The 21237-nt window shown below is 41.5% G+C and overlaps 1 protein-coding gene across 1 annotated transcript in view; it reads left to right on the top strand.

Moving 5' to 3' along the window:
• Positions 1 to 17253, top strand: part of Ccdc83 (coiled-coil domain containing 83) — a 38792-nt gene extending 21539 nt beyond the window's left edge. Inside the window, exons 7-11 of the mRNA XM_042689784.1 lie at positions 399 to 467; positions 9512 to 9633; positions 13897 to 13976; positions 14900 to 15081; positions 16946 to 17253. Of these exons, the coding sequence (XP_042545718.1) occupies positions 399 to 467; positions 9512 to 9633; positions 13897 to 13976; positions 14900 to 15081; positions 16946 to 17104 (612 nt within the window). The 3' untranslated portion in view covers positions 17105 to 17253. The remainder of the gene's footprint in view (positions 1 to 398; positions 468 to 9511; positions 9634 to 13896; positions 13977 to 14899; positions 15082 to 16945) is intronic.
• The last annotated feature ends 3984 nt before the right edge of the window (positions 17254 to 21237 follow it).

The following is a 21237-nucleotide window of genomic DNA, read 5'->3' as shown; positions in this document are numbered from 1 at the left end:
TTGAGCTGAAGAGCTCAGGGACAAACGCCCAAGCCCAGAGTTCAAGCTCCATGACCAAAAAGAGGAGAGAGAGAGAGAGAGAGATAAGCCAGATGTCAGTGGCTCATGCCTATAATACTAGCTATTCCAGCCCAGGCAGAAAAGTCCATGAGACTCTTAACTCCAATTAACTACCAAAAATTTGGAAGTGTAACTGTGGCTCAATTGATAGAGTGCCAGCCTTGAGCTAAAAAGCTAAAGGACAACACCAGGTCTTGATTCAGGCCCTAGTACTCCCCAACCCCCCTTCCCCACCCTACCCAGCAAAAAAAAAAGATCAGATAAATTGTGTGTTACCATTACTGAATTTATGAATCACCAAGTAGCAATTCTTCCTTAACATAGAAACTTTCTTTTAGAATGCTGTGAAGTTCATTGACAGGGGCAGTTATCGAGAGATCTGGGAGAATGACTGGCTAAAAAAAGAGGTAAGAGGAATTCATCAGAATAATTTTTTCTTTCTTTCTTTCTTTTCTTTTCTTTTTTTTTTTTTTGGTCTGTCATGGGGCTTGAACTCGAGGCCTGGGCACTGTCGCTGAGCTTTTTGCTCAAGGCTAGTGCTCTACTACATTGAGCCACCGAACCGCTTCTGGTTTTCTGGTGGTTTATTGGAGATAGGAGTCTCATGGCCTTTCCTGCCTGGGCTGCTCAGCCTCCTGAGTAGCTAGGATTACAGGTGTGAGCCACTGGTGTCTGGCTTCTTTCACAAATTTTGAACTAGAAATGATTGATTAATTGTAAACTGAAGTCATGGGGAAAGCACTGAACTTTGATTAAGAGAAAGTAAAACCCAAGTGATGTCCCATTGCTATTATCATTGTTACTCAGCACATACCATAAGTAATTTTAGTAACAACCAGAAGTAATGTGGGACTTTACACTTCACCCACTACACTCAAATATACGAAGTTTCTTGATGTCCTAAAAGTGAACTCGTCTTTTTCATGAGCCTCCTTCCTCCTGGGTTTCATGTCATCAACCTCTCCACCAATGACTTTTCCAAGATGGCCCCAGGAAATATGGAGAGGAGCACGTTGGGGAGAATAGTCGTGCATGGCTTTTTGTGAGTGTGTTACTGAGTGTGTTAGATCCAGGGGGCTTCCTTTGGATCCTTGATCCCTCTTGTCTTTCTGCTATACAAGAAGTACTGTTTAGATCAAAGGCCCAAAGTCCAGGAGCCCAGAGTGAGGTCTAGCCACTCACTCCATATGCCAAATAAAGAGACATAGTGAAGGGCAGAGAAAGGAGATTTATCACATAGAACTTCAGTACATCTTCAGCCATTTTCAGAGGTCCAGACATCGGCTTAAATACAGGTCAGATAGAGAGAATGGGGGCAGGGGATGAGAAATGAATGAATAATAAAACAGTCCCAAGTCACAGGTATGGCCTACTTGACCACTAGTTCGGAGTTCCAAAGAATTGTTATCATTTCACTCCTGGAACAGAAGAGGAATAAGGTGGTCTCCTGACTGTTTGGCTGTTGCCTTTAAGATGTTAAGAAGAAGGCATTGCCTGTAGGAGGATCAGCTTCCAGCTGAATCTTCTCTTTCCTCCTTGGAGCCCACGGTGATTGCAAAGGGGCTGTAGCAAAGAATAGCTCAGACCAAAGGGCACAGACACCAAGTTGGGGGACTTTCAGTTAATTCGCAGGGCCCAGCAAAAGCATCCTTTTTAAGTTGCCTCTTACAGCCTTACCCGGCACTCAGACTTCTGAAGTAGACTGCTCTGGTCTTTTGGACATTGTGTGTGAGCCAATACTGAAGCCACAGCCCATCCATTTGCTTGTGTTCAAAATGTCCGCGCTCACTGAGGCTGCTGCACCTCAACCCATCCTGACCTCAGGTTCTCTTCCCATCTCCTCAGCCAGCTGTGCTGCCTTCGACACAGCTGCAGGTCTCTGTCTACCAGTGCTACCGCATGGCTCTGGCTGGGGTGGTCCAGGGCAGGTGCTCACTCTCCACACTATTGACATTTTGCACAGCTAATTCTTTGTTATGAGCTACTGTCCTGCCATCCATGATGGTCCCTTTTTCATTGTCTCCATTCCTTATTTGTTCTCATCTGCCTGAAAACTCCTCCTTCAGGCGCAGACTTTGATAATTTCATGAATCATTTTATAACCTCAGGAAATCTTGAGGACTCACTCCAACATCATTCTCATTTCTCAGAGTGTTCTTGCTAAAATATGTTAAAAATTCATCTGTTGGTGCATCTGTGACCTTGATACACAGGCCATGTGGGTTTTTTCAATTGTATATTCATGTCACCTGATAAATAATTTATGCTTATTAAACATTTACTGAATGAATATCAATGAATGTAAATTCAGCCATTGAAGGGATGAATCAAATATATAGCTTAGATCGTAGGTAAATAATCTTAGGTGATCCTAGATATTCTAAAACTTTTGTGAATTGTTAATGTTGTGTTGAATCTAGCAGACTATATATATATATATCCTGTCTCTCCTGAGAACCCCCTGAAATAAAATGGAAGTATAACAATTGTAGCACTCATCTACAAAGAGAATAGGAGAAATTAACTAACAGGTTAAGTTTCAGTTATTTCCTAGGAGAAAAAAAGCTGATATGAAAGTCTATTGTTGCGTGGAACTGGCAGGTAATGTTTGGTTCAGATGCTTTAAGAGTATTACACTGGATGTGCAAAACTTAAGCTGCTTAGAGAAACATGGAGAATCTTCTGCTCCAAGTTTGTAGGAATGGGAACTGGAACAGAAAACACGTGTTCCAGGACGGTGTGCAAGGGTGAGCTTTCCCCAGGACCACCATCGTTTCCTCACACAGAACGAAGGTGGCTATTCTTAGACAAAGAATCTGAAGAATGTCCTTTGAGAACACTGGAAGTATCTGAATAAAAGCTGCTTTAGACGTGAAATAATTTTGTACAAACCAATACAAAATCCTTCCCATCACAGCACTGGCAGGGCACGGCCAATGGACCACTCTTGCCTTCACATTGTAAACTACTTTGTCAGTCCATCTACCCTGAGGAACCATATACAGAGTCCTCAAGCTACATTCCCATTCAGAGGAGAAACTTTCTCTACCATGTACACAGTGCTAGAGAAAATTCACATCATTTCCCAGACCTGTCTTAAATATGGATATAGTGAAAGATGATAAAGCACAGTAGAAGAGAAAAAAACCCAAGTGAACTAGCAACAATAAAACGTAAACAATAAGAAAAACTGTCCCTTGAAAGGATAGAAAAAAATCCAGGGAATTGAAAAGATCTTTTATTAATATAATAATATCCAGAAAGGAATTTTATTTAGAAAAGAGGATACTTACGTCAGGTGTTGGGGTACACCTTTAATCTCAGCACTCAGGAAACAGTGGAGGCAAGAGTTTTCAAGAGTTCAAGGCCAGCGGGGGCTTTATAGTGAGACCCTGTCTCCCTGCCCTCATACCTGCAAAAAAGGTACTTTAAGATAAAAATAATCAAATTGGAAATAGAATAATCCCCAACAAATGGAAGAGAATACAATGGAAGAGGGGGAACAGGAGATACAGAGTACTAGAGTCAAATGTACAACTTTTAAGCAATAGTATTTTCAAAAAGCAAAAGAGGAATGTGAAATAATAGAAGAAAATTTCTGGTCACTGAAAAACATGTATGTTTTCAGGACTCAAGAACACAAGGAATGGGGCTGGGAAGGTGGCTCAGTGGTAGAGCGCTTGCCTTGCATGCATGAGGCCCTGGGTTCAATTCCTCAGCACCACATAAGAAAAAAGGAAAAAGCCAGAAGTGGTGCTGTAGCTTAAGTGGTAGACCGCTAGCCTTGAGCTGAAGAGCTGAAGGACAGCGTTCAGGCCCCACGACCAGACCCCCCCCGCCCCCCCCCCCCCCAAAAAAAAAGAACACAAGGAAAATGCCAAAAGTTTCTGGCAGAATGTAGTGGGGGGCTGGGAAGGTGGTTCAGTGGTAGAGCTCTTGCCTTGCATGCCTGAGGGCCCTGGGTTCGATTCCTCAGCACCACATAAGAAAAAAGAAAAAAGGCAGAAGTGGTGCTGTGGCTCAAGTGGTAGAGCGCTCGCCTTGAGCTGAAGAGCTGAGGGACAGCGCCCAGGCCCAGAGTTCAGGCCCCACGACCGGACCCCCCCCCCCAAAAAAAAAAATGAATGTAGTGGGGGTGGGGAGGAGGAAGTTGATTGCAAAGGTAGGCATTAGCACCAAACTGGTGTTCACTTTTTCAATAGCAAAATTCAGATGGAAAATTAAGTCTATACTCAATGAAATTAAGGACAAAATTAAGGGTTTTTTTTTTCCCCCAGAAATCACAAAGCTCAGAACATTTACTTCCCAGTCTTAGGAATTTATGCAACAATGTACTCCAACAAAATACCAAGTTGGAAAAACAGGGAACACTGCCCTTTTCAAGGACAGAAATGTCTGAGGAAGGTAACTGTGCTGCAGGCTTCCAAATCATCTGATCTTAATTCCAGGCTCCAAACAGACTGACTCAACAACCAGCTGTGTGCAGTTACACCTGAAAGCACACCACAGACTTCTCATCCTACGGGATTGCTTCCTCTCCTGGCCTGTCCCAGCGCCTCCAGTGGAGTTCCTCCATTATCTATTCACTCCCGCTACACACTCAGCATTACTTTCTAATGGCCTTTTCTCTTTTACTTCCTTTTCACTGACCTTTTACTTTATTTTTATTCTTTTTTGTGATGATTCTGGGGGTTGAACTCCCAAGCCTTACTTTCTTAGCTTATTCACTCAAGGCTGGTGCTTTTCCCTTTGATCCATAGCACTATTTCCAGTTTATTGGTTGTTAATTGGAGATAAGGGGTCTCACAGACGTTTTTTGCCTGGGCTGGCTTTGAATCTCTAGCCTCATTTTTCAGCCTCCTGGGAAGCTAGGATCACAGGTGTAAGCCATCAGTGCCCAGCTTCCTTTACTTCTTTCCTACCTACCTAGTTCTGGCTCTCATCATATCACTCTCCAAGTCTCAACTGCACCTCTTCCCTAACTAGAAACTTCTCTTTGTCCTTCCTCCTACCTCCACATCTTTCTAAACCAAACCTGATCATATTGGTCTACTGCTTAAAATCTTTCAATGACCAGTTCTCCAGGAAATACAGAGATAAGGGACACAAAGGGGGCACTGTATGGAGCATAGACAGATTTGGACTTTACGTAGTGTTGACTGACTGAACTCACCACTTGATTGTTCATGGTGCTTTGGGTTATCTAGCCCCATCACCCATCCATTCCTACTTAACCTTTTTACTTGGACCAGTAGCCATTTAGTCTGTGTTTAAATACTGAATCAAAACTCACTACCTTTTGAAAGAACTGACTTCAAACCAGATGCAGATCTTGCTTAGCAAGTTTTTCTTTCATGATTCTCAAAAGTACAATTTTGATTGTGCTAGTCCTGGGGCTTGAACTCAGGGTGCTGTCTCTGAGCTTTTCTGAAGAAGGGTAGCGCTCTACCACTTGAGCCACAGCTCCGCTTGCTGCTGTTTTCTAACCTGGAGATGTGTCTCATAGACTTTCCGGCTGGGCTGGATTCAAACTGAGTAGCTATGGACCTCTATTTTCTTTCTTTCTTTTTCTTTTCTTTTCTTTTTCTTTTCTTTCTTTCTTTCTCTTTCTTTTTCTTTCTTTCCTTTCTTTTCTCCTTTCTTTTTTCTTTCTTTCTTTCCTTTCTTTCTTTTTCTTTCTTTCTTTCTTTGTCAGTCGTGGGGTTTGAACTCTGGACCTATACTTTCATTTGCCTGCTGCATATTTCCACAAGGATGTCCCAACTTCAAACTCAGTACATCTGTGAGAGGACTTGTTCAATTCCTTCTTGAAGTTTCTTCCCCTGGGTTTCATAAACGTTCAGGATAAAAGGTCCCTTGCAGCTTCTCCCCTTTCCCTTCCCTTTAGTAGAGTTGGTAAATCTGGGAGAACAACAGAAGGGGCAAGGGGCACATTGTATACATGTATGGAACTGTCCCTCTTTCCTTGTAAACAATGTATGCTAATGCAATGCATTCAAATGAGGGGAAAATAAACTTCAAGATATGTCAATAGCTCAAGTACTGGGGCCTGGTGCTGCCTAGCTACTCAGGAGGAAGAAATCAGAAGATCAAGGTTCAGAGCCAGCCTGGGGGAAAAAGTGTGAAACTACTTCGTGAATTAGCCAGCAAATGCCAGAGTGGAGGTATGGTTCAAAATGGCAGAATCCCATCTTTGAGCCAGAAAACGGAGTAACAGCGTGAAGCCCTGAATTAAAGCCCTGGTACGCGAATGCCCGCGCGCGCGCGCGCGCGCGCGCGCACACACACACACACACACACACACACACACACACACCACAGTATTGGGAAGCAATTTAGTTCTTATAGTTTTATTAAACATGATCTTATTCAACTATTAATTTTATAAGATGTCATGGATCTTAGGTTTAGAGAAAATGATGACAAAAATGAATATTTAACTGTAAAGAAAGGCTGCATTGGTGCTTTGACTCTGCTAAAACCACAATTACATTTTGCTTGCTTTTACTTTTTACTTCTTATAAGTCAATGGAAATAAAAAGATAGAAAAATATTCCAAGTTTAATCATAGGAGAAAAGGGCTTAGTAATAAAAGTAATAAAAGACAAATCATTTCAAGGAAATTCAATAGATTTCTTATTTCAATAAATATTCATTTTAGCATCATTAAATTTACTCACAAAATGAAGATTATTTCTGGTTTAATGTTTTATTACAAGACTAAAAAACTGCCTGGAAACAGAACAATGTATGTCATTTCTTTGGGGGCAGGTTTAGAATGAATAACAATGGATTATTTAATAATGGAATGCTTGAAGATATTTCTCCATTTAACTTCTTTCAACAATAACCAGAATTATGGGTCCCTGGAAAGGATACAAAGATTTCTTGTATGAATTTTATTATCTGGTTTTATTTAGCATGCTTATTAGGAAAATGAACAGAATTGAAATCTTCAAATGACTTAAACTGACTTAACAAATGGAAAACCAGAGAAACTAAACAAAGGAAAGAAGTTAGCATGAGGAGACCTCAGGCTACCATAAAACTTTCAAAAGAAAATTGCAAAAATAGATATTTTTATTCTAGGTCCCTGTCTAATAAGCATTGGCATTATTAGCTACATATTCTTTCCTGATTTCTGTGCACATGTCTTAGGTATTTGGGGGAAGGTGGTCTTCCATTTTTTTCCTCCTTTTTGCTTTCTTACTCCAAAAATTTAAATATATTTATATTTATAATGATTATAAAAGTTAGAGCCAAGCACTATCACCCTAGATACTCAGGAGGCTGAGACCTGAAGATACTGGTTTCCAGACAGGAAAGTCCATCAGACTTTTATCTCCAGTTAACCACCAAAAAGCAAGAAGTGTTGCTGTGGCTCAAGTGGTAAGAGGGCCAACCTTGAGGGAAAAAGCTAAGGAACAGTGTCCAGATCCTGAGTTCAAGCCTCAGTACTACCACACACACACACACACACACACACACACACACAGGAACTTTGTTTTGTTTCCCTAATATTTTAAAATACAAGAGAGATAGCAGCTACTGATAAGATCATCACTTAGTACCCAAAAGGGTACCTGGAAAAACTGGATATAACTCCCTAACTGGGCCTTGATCCCAACTTTGGAAACAGACCCAGAAGATATATGCCGCCTCCAGGCATGCCACACCCTTATATCAAACGAATCCAAATGTTCTGTTCTTCCTCTGTTTACAAGCTCTAACTCTAATTTCCTTCCCAACCATTGACATTTGAGAATCGTAATTTTTCCTTAGGGCATTCAAGAATGTAATAAGTTAATTATCTCTGCACCTATGAGATCCTAAAACAGCAACCCCTCCCTGGCTTTGTAATTTACTATTATGGACTTCAGTGGTTTTGCTAAGATTGTTTTAGGCAGGTAAATAATATATACTTTTCCTTTTAACACTAAACCACTAGCAATTCTGTGATGCTGCTTTATAATTATTTGTGTTTTTATTCACTGGATTATGAACTGTGGTGAGGGAAGGCTCCTCACTCACATTTGTATCCTGCATCCAACTCAGAACCCTGACTTGAGTGATACAGTTTCAGTAATGTAATGAATGCTTCAAGATTCCAAAGTGCAAGGCTTGGAAGGTGGCTCAGTGGTAGAGCACTTGCCTTGCATGCATGAGGCCCTGGGTTCGATTCCTCAGCACCACATAAGCAAAAAGAAAAAAGCCAGAAGTGGCGCTGTGGCTCAAGTGGTAGAGCGCTAGCCTTGAGCTGAAGAGTTGAGGGACAGCACCCAGGCCCAGAGTTCAGGCCCCAGGACCAGATTTCCCTCCCCCCCCCCCCAAAAAAAAGATTCCAAAGTGCAGTTCAGTCTTAGTGACATTGCAGAAAATATTGCCATTTCCTTCTCAGTACTCAGCTGCTCTCTTGGCAATTCTTCAGAAGCCATGGTGAATCTAAGCACCTGGGTTGTTTATTTTCTTATTCCCTCAAAGCCCTGTTCATTATTCTATTCATCTCACTAGTCCTCACTCTCTCTATTTAGCTCTAATTCTTCCACTCTCCTGATCTCTCCTATGAACACCTCCTAGTCGGGAAGCCATGCAGCCCCACTGCTGTGGGTGGCAAACAGGAAAGTCAGAGGTTCTTTCTAGTAGCATCTATCAATGTTTCCTTCCCACCCTCAAGCCTTCTTTAGACATCAGTTAGCAAAATGTACTTCAAAAACTGATGAGGAAGCTGGGTACTAGTGGCTCATCCTGGTTACTAGGTCTAAGGAGGCTGAGATCTGAGGATTGTATAGTTTGAAGCTAGTCCAGGCAGAAAAGTCTGAGTGATTCGTACCTTCAGTTAACCACCAGAAAGGCAGAGGTGGAGCTAAGGTTCCAGTGGTAGGGCATAGCCTTGAGCGAAAAAACTAAGGGACAGTGCCCAGGACCTGAGTTCCACCGCCAGTAGAACATGTACATGTGCACATGTGCTCACACACACACACACACACACGCACACACACACACACACACACACACACACACACACACACACTAATGATGGCTTACACCTAGAATCCTAGCCATATTGTAGAAGTTTACAGAAGTTTGCTAGGCATGTGCTTTTCTTTGGAAAAATACCATAGCATATAATTCTTTCCAGTGTTACCAGTCTTCCTTGTATTGTTTGTAACCTTTAACTAGATTCTCATTGAGCTAGTTACCAGTATGCCATATTGATAAATTAATTGGCCTTGCTTAAATTTAGCAGTGCTTTTGAAGGGTAGACAAGGACACTTTCTATTCTTCTCTAATAACTGCCTGTCTATGAAACAAGTTCCAATAATCACCTGTTTCTTACAGTGAGCCTCCGAGCTTCCTCTCAGGCAATTGCACTTTCAAGAGTTGAATGGGCAGTGGGAGATGTCATAGAACTCAGTCAATACTAACATCCACTCTCTCCTTCTGTGAACAGATTGCAGTTCACAAGAAGGAAGTTGAAGAACTAGAAAATACTATTTATGAATTGGAAGAAGAAAACTTGCTGCTCATAGATCAACTGTTCAACTGTAGACTTGTGGATCTCAAAATACCCAGGTCAGAGTCCATGCACATTTCTAGAAAGTGTTTCATCAACATTGGTATCTGTAAAGAGTTGTTTCTCTTACAGATGGTTTGATTTTTTTCAATGCTTCCGCCAGATGGCAACAGTCAGAAAGGAGTGCCCATAATGGCATGAGGAAGGCCGGGATTATTACTGTGAAGTACTGTGGAAACACAGGCTTACTTTGCTACCACTCATATACGATGTCATGTAGTAAGCACCAGCCAACTTTTGGAAGACCCCAGGCCAGCACAAAAAATAGTTACTAATTAAATACCTAGTGGTGCAGGGAAAGAAGCTGGGTGCCGGTGGCTCAGGCCTGTAATCCTAGCTACTCAGGAGGCTGAGGTCTGAGGATCACCATTCAAAGCCAGCCTGGGCAGGAAAGTCCATGAGACTCTTATGTCCAATAAACCACCAGAAAACGGGAAGTGGCGCTGTGGCTCAAAGTGGTAGAGCACTCGCTTTGAGCGGAAGAGCTCAGGGACAGTGCCCAGGCCCAGAGTTCAAGCCCCATGACTATCCAAAAGAAAAGAAAAAAAAAAAGTAAAAATAGTGTAGGGAAAGATAAATGAGGTGCAGAGTTAGCACAATGGAGTCGATAATTAAGGTTTTAGAGATGTTTTGGGCATCTAGTTATCTTGTAGACTATATTATTTATTTATTTTGTTTTTGTCTGAACTCTGGGGCTGGGTGCTATCCCTCAGCTCTTCAGCTCAAGGCTAGCGCTCTACAACTTGAACCACATTTCTACTTCCAGCTTTTTCTGTTTATGTGGTGCTAAGGAATTGAACCCAGAGTTTCATGCTTGCAAGGCAAGCACTCTACCACTGAGACATCTTCACAGCCCCTACACTATATTATTCTTTACTCTGATGAAATGGTGAAATGACTTTGTAAGAGGAGAAAACATCTCTAATTCCAAGTCCCAATGGTTCCTAGGCAGGAGAAACCAAATGTATGCATTGCTTTGTGTTTAAGTTGGCTAGGTTTCACACTGGACTCCCCCAAAAGTCTTATAACCATCTTGATGGGAAGCTAGGACTCTTGAATATGGAATTAAAATTCAAAGTGACATTCATAATTTAGACAAATAGAAACAGAAACAAGACATGATCATGTTTAGGAAGAATAGGTACCAATGTAGATGCTTTGGAAATGAGGCTGAAGATGCTGATTGGTTCACTGGACTCCTGAACTTCATACTCCTGAGCTGCTGCCCTGCATGTCTCCCTGAGAGGAGAGAGGTCTCCCTGGGTTTTGCCCCACCCCTACCCCCCTACCCCGCCCCCACCTGTCAGCAGGTCTCCAGCTCCACACCACTGTCCCACTGGAATACTTGTCACCTGCTACTGCTGTCTTCCTCGTGATCCTGTCTAATCTCCACCAGCTGTCACTGCTGTGTGGCTTTTAACCGTAGCTATACCTGCCATCCATTGTCCTCTTTTTGAACTCACTAGACCTCAGAACAGAGCAACGCTGTTCACTGCCAGCTCCACTTTTCTGTTTTGATCAGCCTGGGATGGTATTTATGAGCTCATGCTGATGTGGGTATGAAGTGCTGTGATAATGATAGAGAGTTCTTTCACTGACCAGAAAAGACTTGTGAGGACAGGAAAGGAGATGGGAAACTTCTTTTCAGTATTGGGGACCCAGGGCCTTGTGCATGCTAGGCAGGTGCCCTGCTACTAAGCTACACATAGCCCAGATGTGAAACTTTCAATGCAACTTTTCACTCCGCCATTTGCTATGCCAGATACAAGTTAACCCTGTCCTGAACTTCCCCACAAAACGTCCAGAAAAGTCCACACTGCTCACAGTGCAAAATCAGTCCTTATTGGTTTTGTTTACTGAGTCGCATCAGGTTCTGCTTGTAATTGCCTGAGCATTGGGAGAGGTGGAAGGAGAGGTGGAAGGGAGAAAGCAAGCCTATTGGTGCATTTCTCGCACCTGGACCAGGAGTCTCTGGTACTTGACTCCCCAGCAGTGTACACTTTTCCTTTACAATCAGTTTCTGCATTCCTGTACTTACTTCATTTCTGCTTTCTGCTTTCTTGCTGGATTGTGAACTCCTTGATGCCCCCATTCAGAACATTTTAACAAGATCTGCATTATAGGGAAATGTGTAAATTCCCCATTACCTGTTAGACTTCTTATTGAGAAAGATAACCTTAGTATTCAGGAGCTATACCCATTTCCAAGTCAATGAAAAATAACACATAACACGTTGAGAATTTATTGCATGCAATGCTGACCAAACAGTAAAATAAAAAGTAATAAATTTTAAAAATCAAAAAATTGCAAAACAAAAAAGGTTTAAATCCCTCTGTGTACAATTTCTCAACTCAGTGGAGGCACAGACACTCTTAGTCAGTCCCATATCATTAGTTGTGTTTAAATCACTATGTTGTCTGCTGAGTGTTTTCTTGCCTTTGGTTCTCTGAAAATCTCTCTTCCAAAAATGCAAATGGTACCCCAAATAAGTAAGAAGTTCATATGCTTCCACCACACCTGTAATCCTAGCTACTCAAGAGGCTAAGATCTGAGGATTAAGGTTCAAAGCCACGCTAGGGCAGCCAAATCAGAGAGACTCTTCTTTCCAATTTACCAGCAAAAAACCAGAAGTGAAGGAGTGATTTAAATGATAAAGTACCAGCCTTGAGTGAAAAAGCCAAGTGAGAGCACAAGACTCTAAGTTCAAACACCAGTACCAGCACAGACAGGGAAAGAAAGAAAGAAACAAACAAACAAACAAACAAACACAAATTAAAGTTAAGTGTTAAAGTAGAAATTTGAGATTCATCTAAAAGCAGTATGTCATTGGTAGGGAATTGGAGAGTGTTATGAAAAAAATCAAGCATCTGAGTACAGTGTTGAACTGTATTTATCCTGAGCATTTACAGGTTTTCCTCAATTGCTCCACCAATAAATACTGAGGGTCTACAGCATTTTATATTTTATGGCACTGCCTCACCTCTTTGTGGAGAATTCTTCCCTCTGGTAATACTAGTACAGTGAGGAGAAAGACATGAACCAGAGGACATATAAACCTTCTGATTTCCATCTGGATAAGAAACAGGGTATTCTGTTTTATACAGTTAAGACATTTCCCATGCAAGGCATCCCAGGCTCTTTTCCTATACAGTTCGCATGGAACATCATAGTATTTGTTTGACACACTGGGCTAAATAGACAAAGTAAATGTCAACCAGAAATGACTGGGACTCCAGTGGGCCAATGTCTACAAAATCTAACACTAACTTAATATAACAATGTTTTTTAAAATGTTTTCTATATTATTAAATACAAAGTGTTGCCACCCACAGAAGAAGTGACAAACTAATGGCTAAGAGATAAAGCTTGATTTATGAAGGTTGTCACATGTAGGAAGACTAATTCATAATAGTAAAACCAAGAAGCAATTCTAAAGCCTTAGACATGTCTTCTTGCAGATCAAAGCTACACATGAAACTTACACTGTCTTTTTTTTTTTTCTTTGTCCAGGTGCTCAAGGCCTCAAACTCTCACTTGGCCTTTTATGCTTGAAGCTGACACTCTTGACACTTGAACCACACTTCTAGTCCCAGCATTTTTTCTGGTTCACAGATTTATCTGCCCCAAGCTGGCTTTGAACCTCTTGAGTTACTGGGATTGGGGAGAGCCCCTGGTGCTCGGCCTGTCGGTCTTTTGGAGGTAGAACATATGGAAATACTGAACATATTTAATCAGTTTTATTCACAGATGTCTGGCTAACACAGTATACATGTGCTTTAAATAATTGACAGCCCATAATTCAGGGGATCTACTTGGTTGCTGAGCTGCTAAGAAAAAGTGGTCATTTGCATAGCTGCAGGGATCCAGTTTGCTCTTTTCAGGAAACCTCATATCAGTGTCACACAGAGCTTTTAAGGCAACGCATTTTCCTCTTCCCCTGCCTCCCCTTGGTGTTTCTCCCTTATCTTGGAATGCCCTTTCCTCATCCCAGCTCTTTCCTGGTAAACTGATTCCTTAAGATTCAGCTCAAGTTTCCTTTCCTCGGGGAAACCTTCCCTACGTCCTTACTTCAGGGACTGCAGCATTTGCTCCTCAGCCTTCACACATGGTGCAATCACCCACCATGTATCAGCCATCACTTGAAGCCCCTGGATTGCTTGCCAGGCACATCACTCTCACTTTTGCCTTTGTGTCTCTGGCACTCAGGAGAGAAATGTAATATATTTATTGACTGACATTGCTTTTCTTATTTGTTCTTTCAGGCAACTCTATCTTACTCAAGCTACTGGGCAGGAAGTGCCACCTGGAGAAATGATTTTGCAGTTCTCAGGCAAACAAATAGGTGTTATTTTTATTGCAATGTTGTTTTTGTTTTTGTTTTGGGTCCGGTCATGTTAATTTTTGTTCTCAATTTAATGAACAGTTACTGACCTTTTATGGGCAGGTACCCCACCTACAAAAGCTACTCAGGGCATAGATTCCTATCAGCTCCTCCAGACTTCCTGCTGTGTGTTCTAATCTAGCCTCTCTCTTTCCTGCCTCCCCTTCTTTCTCCCTGTTTCCCTTTCTCCCTCCTTCAGTCAGTCAGTCTGTCTGTGTCTGTCTGTCTGTTTCTCTCTCTCTCTCTCTCTCTCTTCTCTCTCTCTCTCTCTCTCTCTCTCTCTCTCTCTCTCTTATCTCTTCTTTCTTGGTCTCACTGTACAGCCCAGGCTGGCCTTGAATTCTTGATCCTCCTGCCTCAGCCTCCCAAGTGCTAGAATTATAGGCAGGCACCACTATACTTAGTTTCTAATACATTTCTAACTGAACTCACCACGTTTCACAGTGAATTAGTTACTAGTGAAAAGGGACAGGATGTTACCTACAATGACATAGTTTGGGTCCCAGTTTAGCTAACTAAAAGCCATATTTTGTTTATGACTGATTACTGGACTTGCTAGCTATCAGAAGGAAATACAATTTGGATTTCTTAAAATGAGGATGCTTCTTATTTTTATCAATTTTTTTTAAACTTTCCTCTTTTTTCCCACCTACTCCTCCTGCCCCCTCCCACTTTTTCTTTTCTTTTTCTCCAATGCTGGGATTGAATCCAGGGCTCCACATGCTAGGCAGGAACTACCATGGAGCTATACTCCTAGCTCCAAATTTTATATTTCTGATACGCAAAGTTCTTTAAAATTAAAAATGTGACAAAGGATCTATTGCATGTTATTCTAAAATCTTGTGACAATGTGAACATAATTACTTGTTTTGTGTTCATCACAGAAGAGCCACCAATATTAGAAACTACAGACTTGGAATCTGTAGATGAGACCCGTGGCTTTAGCGCTAAAGGCCGCGCTGACGATGCCTGGCGCCTGAAGGCGTGGGAGGAGTTTGGTTCCTGCACTGAAGTTGGCAGTTCTCCTCTGAAATTTTTGCTATATGAAGATGATCGGGATTTCAAGGTAAGATTCAAGAAAGCATTTGGGCACCAGTGGCTCACACCTGTAATCCTACCTGCTCAGGACTCTAAGATTTGAAAATTGTAGTTCAAAGCCAGCCACGGCAGGAAAGTCTTTGAGATTGTCATTCCCAACTAACCAGCAAAAAGCCGTAAGTGGGGATGTAGCTCAAGTGGTAGAGCACTAGCCTTGAGCAAATGAGCTAAGCCAGGGCATAAGGCCCTGAGTTCAAGCCCCAGTATAGGCACACACACAAAAATGACCCAATGTAGTTTCTCAACTGTATACTTCATGCACTCCAATATGCCTCCTGGAATCATGACTCTCATATCACTATGATTGCAGACTGGTAGACAATTGTATACAAAATCCATGTTGACGTCATTAGTTTGAGTGCAGGGCATATTTATTTCCACATGAATGGTTTTTTAATTTTTTACTATTATCTGGGGTTATTTTTTGTTATTAAGGTGATTGTACAGAGGGCATGTCATATGTCAGGTAAGGAGTACATTTCTTTTTGGACAATGCCATCACCCCTTCTGTTTTTCCCTCCCGTGTTTTTGTTATTTTTGAGATAGAGTCTGGCAATGTAGTTGAGGCTGTTCACTATGTAATCCACCTGTGATCCACTTGCCTCCATCTCAGACTGCTGGGATTACAGGTGCACATCATCATGCAGCTTTTTCTGCTTATGTGGTGCTAAGGAATCAAACCCAGGGCCTCATGCATGCAAGGCAAGCGCTCTACCACTGAGCCACCTTCCCAGCCCCTCCTGTGAGTTTTTGATGTGGTAGAACTAGCATATCCTTAAGTATGTAAAGTGGTAGACCTCCATCACTTTCCCTTACTCTTAATAGTTGAATACTTTGAAAACAAAATACAAGTATAAGCAGTCTTGAGAAATAAAATGTTGCCTCCTTTTTTCCCCCATTCTTTGATTCTCTTAAATTCAGATAAGTACTGGGAGCTCTTTATTGCAAACTCTATAACATGCCAGGATGTTTGGGAATTTAAGGGGTGAACCAGGAAATGAATTCTCAAAGACACCCAGATAGCGGGCCCTATCCTCAGATTGCTCATAGGGCTACAGATGACGAGTAATGAAGTCCATATTAACTGTATAAAGAGGAAACCCAGCACCTGCATCTGGCTCCCTTGTCTGTATGTTAATATGCACTTAATATGTACAGCTGGCACTCAGGACAGATTTGCAGAACTATCAAAGAAATAAAAAAGGAGAGTTGTGATTTGGAAGCTCTCCCAGTTCAAAGGATGCTGGATAGGGCTTGAGATGTTTTAGGATAGTTGTGGGATTTTTATATAAATTTAATTCTTCTGTTGTCATTTTAGACTATACTTTGTCAGAATGCAGTTTATTATATATAAATATATACACACATTTATATATATACATATATTATCATAGCCAAAGATGCTGTGAAATGTGTGAAATTCCTGGAAAAGTTGCCCAATGTTAGAATATCTATAGTCAAAGTAGCATTTGCCGATTATTCCCCATTTGTTGCTGAAGAAAACTTTTCTAGTCTGTTGTGGTTGTATCTTGGCAATACTCTTTCACCAATTAAACAGCTTGCAGATGTGCCTGTGCCCCTCAGCTACCTCTGAGACCAAATGACCAACCTTCCTGCCTAAGCCTTTCAAGAGCTTTTGCCCTTCTGGCTACATAAATTTACGCAGTGTTGTGGAGGTTTTTGTTTTACAGTGACTTTCCTATTTCATGTGTAACTCAGCATTCTAGCTCACAGGACCATTGCAAGCTGTCAGCTCAAGGTCAAATATAATAAAAACTAATCTATCAAGGCTAACTTGCCAGATAACCTGTTCTCTTGTGTCTCTTCACTAGGATTATTCAAACCTGGGTCCCTTGGCAGTGAAGCTTATGAGTGTGCAGAGCAAGAAAATGCCTATTCATTTTGAAGAAAAGGAAATTCCTGCCAAATTGTTTGAGGAAAGCAGCCCAGAAGCCTGCATCACTTACAAGATGATGAAGTCTTTTCTCTAAGGCTGCAGCGACAGAATGAAAACAACTCGTCCTTCTAAATGCCCCAGGAATGATAAATCCCACTTGCTTGTTTGACTTATACGTTGGTCCATTTTCAAACCTGTTGTTTCAGAAGGTCACGATTACATTCAAAACGCAAAAGTTCCTAATATTCAGCTTTTTATTTACTTGTATGGCATGAGTGACAAAAGAAAACCACGGAGAGACAAAGGTGTCTCTGTTTAAGCATTATTCAGAAGCAAAACAGTAGGTTCAAGGTGGCATCTGGCGTTCCTTTCCCACCTAAAAATTCACCACTAATCCAAGATTCCAGTATGAAGCAGTTCAATTGGAATGTTTCTAGCTGGGTGCAAGTAGCTCAGACCTGTAATCCTAGGTGCTCAAGAGGCTGAGATTTGAGGATCATGGTTACTATTATCTCCATTTAACCAGCAAAAAGCTTGAGGTAGAGCTGTGGCTAAAGTGATAGACCACCAGCCTTGAGTGAAAAAGCTAAAGAACAGCACTCAGGCCCCAAGTTCAAGCCCCAGTTCTAGCAGACATAAAAAAGTTTCTAAAGAAAATTTAAGTTTGCCTAGCATTTGCTATACTAATCTTCCCCTTTTATGATACAGAATGGTTTCCTGTTCTTCAACCTAACCCCATTAATAACTAGCAAAAAAAAAAAAAAAAAAACAAATTTAAGATTCTGACTTGTTATATAACTACAACAAAGTGAGGGAGACTCTTCACATCTATGCTCTGAATCCCCTTGTGAGGTACATTTCCCCCTTCCAAGTTGTTGTTGTTCTTTTCTTCTTCGTCATCATCGTTGTCTCTTTTTTGGCCAATCCTGGAGCTTGAACTCAGGGCCTTCTTTTGCTCAGGGCTAGCACTCTACCCTTGAGCCACAGCCCCATTTTTGGCTTTTTATGTGGTACTGAGGAATCAAACCCAGGGTTTCATGCATGCTAGGCAGGCACTCTACCACTAAGCCACATTCCCAGTCCCTTCTAAGTACTCCTTTGGGTCCTTAGGACTAGATCACACACCATTTGTCCTGTTTCTGTAATTCTCAATGATGGTCTTTTGTGTAGGGACAATTCTACAGTACTGTCTTGGGCCTTGTAGGATGTTACCCTTCCTACTCATTCCCTCAAGTCTCAAATGCTGCTAACATCACACTCTCCAGTCACACTCCTTGCCAGAGTAGTGCCACCACTAACTGAACACCTTTCTATTCCTTCCTATTCTCTCCCAAACCTCGCAAGCATGCCCAGGAAACAACCACCCACAAATGCCCCTATTGGGAGTTTCCTTTCCTCTCTAGTTTTGACAGGCACCAGCCTTGATTGGTTCTTCCTCACCTTCTCCTTAGCCCCACCCCCCCACCCCCCTTCAACTGCTTCTCCTGTTTGCAATGTTTTCAAGGGCCCAAATGCCTTCACCACATCAGTGCCTCTTCCAGGTTACTATTACTTCAGAAAACAAATCTCAAAACTACACACTCCTTTGAAGGTTGTACATATGTTACCCTCTACAACAATCATGGGAGTGACCCTCCTTGTCACTGCTCTCTATGAGCTTTCATTTGGTTCCTGGTTCACAAGATTCCTTTCCCCTCCACGCCTGACCATATACACCCAGTGATGTATTGGCAGTACACAAGCAGAAAATTACGGGACATATGAATTTTTTTATTCTACTATTCCAGAACAACTCTAATCCTTTTGCGTCACAAAGGGTCACCTTTATGGACTACATCTATTGCTCGCTCTTGCTTTGACTTCTAATAGGGCTGTGTCTTTTTCCCCAGGGGCAAGGGTTCTCGCAGGAAACCAACAAAAGTGAGAAGAGTGAGATTTTGTTCCCCAACTCCTTTCCTCGCTCGTCATGTGAGCTAGTTGGCTCCCACAACCAAAGGCCATAGGGCTGTTGTGAGGCTCACCTAGAACACCCTTTGTCCATTGGAGTGGAAAGTTTCCATATATTGTTATCCCAAGGGAGTTTCCATCATCTCATTTAGTTTCCCTTAATCCTATCAGTAACTTCTATATATTTCCTTTGTTATAAGTACCTGGTTTGAATGTACCCTTTGTCTCCTATGGGGAGAGGCCTAGACTGGAGATAAAGATCTGGGAATTAACCCACTGAATTTAAAGCCAGGAAAGTTTAGACATTACTTAGAGGCTGAGTGTCAAGAGAGAGAAAAGCCAGGATACACCTGGGATATTCTTTCTATTATTCACTAAAGGGACCTTAAAAAGGCATCAATCTCCATGTAATTAAAAGAGATAGACTAAGTCTAAGTAAAACTGCACACTAGCCCTAGCTCAACTCAATTCCTGATTGGTGTAAGATGTTTTGTTTCTTACCCAATATAATAAAATGTAAAGATAGTAAATTTATTTTAGTGACTATCTTCCCTTTAGATACAATTTTCAGCACACAAAACATACGCATATATAAAAATAAAAGATACAGTAAAACTAAAGATCTGAAGAGCCAAACATAGTAGACCTACAGATGATCTAGGTAGACAAGTCAATAGACTATGACTTTAAAAATACATGACGGAAAATGAAGGAGAAAATTTAAAAAATGGAGAATTTCAACAGAACTAGACTTAATGTATATTATATGATACATTATAATTTATATATGTATGCATGTGCATATATATATATATATATATATATATATATATACATATAAAATCTCAGCGAGGAGTGGGGGAACATGTAGGAAGAAGAGCCATAAATTCAAGACTAGCTTAATCCTATCTCAAAAAATAACACAACCAGAACTACCCTCAAATATCCTCTATGTGGAAATACACAAAATCTGAAAATGTTTTAATAACTGGATGGGTTTAACGCCAGACTGGATACAGAAGCAACAAGGTTTAGTGAAATTTGGAATAAGTCAATATCCCCAAATAGTCAAACACAATTCCAGAGTGAAAAAGAACAGTGTTGGTCTAGGAGTGTGGCTTAGTGGGAGAGTGCTTACCTAGCATGCATGAAGCCCCTGGGTTTGATTCCTCAGTACCACATACACAGAAAAAGTGGGAAGTGGTGCCATGGCTCAGGTGGTAGAGTGCTAGCCTTCAGCAAAAGCATCTCAGGGACAGTGCCCAGACCCTGAGTTCAAGCCCCAGGGGAGAGGGAGAGGGGGAGAGAGAGAGAGAGAGAGAGAGAGGGAGAGAGAGAGAGAGAGAGAACTCTGGGCCTGGGTACTGTCCCTCAGCTCTTCAGCTCAAGGCTAGTGCTCTACCACTTGAGCCACAGCGCCACTTCCGGCTTTTTTTCTTTTTGCTTATGTGGTGCTGAGGAATCAAACCCAGGGCCTCAGGCATGCAAGGCAAGCGCTCTACCACTGAGCCACTTTCCCAGCCCAGAAATGGTAACTTTCAAGGAAGCAACATTAAGACTTTAAGGCAGATCTTTCAGCTGAAATTATGGAAGAAAGAAGGCAATAGAAAATACCTTTGCAAAGCCCGGTGCCCATGGCTCATGCCTGTAATCCTAGCTACTCAGGAGGCTGAGATCTGAGGATTGTGGCTCAAAGCCAGCCCACACAGGAAAGTCCGTGAAAGTCTTATCTCCAAGAAACCATGCAGAAAACCAGAAGTGGCGCTGTGGCTAAAGTGGTATAGCACTCACCTTGATCTGAAGAGCTGAGGAACAATGCCCAGACCCAGAGTTCAAGCCCCACGACCGACAAAAAACAAAAACAAACAAAAAAAACCAACCTTTGCAGCACTGAAAGGGTGGGAAAGCCAACCTAGAATTCACACAGCAAAAAAATATTTTACAAACCATAGTTGAAATGATGGCAAACCTGAACTATACAAAGTATTGAAACATGAAAGAAATGAAGGGCAGAAGAAAAGGAAATATTTTAGTAAATTTTCACAATAATGAATGTTTAAATCTATTAACATATTGTGGAACTGAATACAAGGAAGGAAACTAAAGGGCAGCTGAAAGTGGTTAGAATGTTTGGAAAATAGTAAAAATGCTAGTTGGAGGATGTATGATTGCAGGGTAAGCAATAAAAAATGCAGGTAAAGTTACAAGGTGATGAGGTTAAATGGAATAGTAAAAAAAAAAATTAATTTCATGATTATCCTATCTCAGCCTCCTGATGGC

This window comes from Dipodomys spectabilis, unplaced genomic scaffold (genome assembly GCF_019054845.1).
Source record: "Dipodomys spectabilis isolate Male_0828 unplaced genomic scaffold, ASM1905484v1 ptg000003l, whole genome shotgun sequence".
Classification (NCBI taxonomy): Eukaryota; Metazoa; Chordata; class Mammalia; order Rodentia; family Heteromyidae; genus Dipodomys; species Dipodomys spectabilis.
The sequence above is the reverse complement of the archived record's forward strand: the minus strand, read 5'-3'. Positions and strand labels throughout refer to the sequence as shown.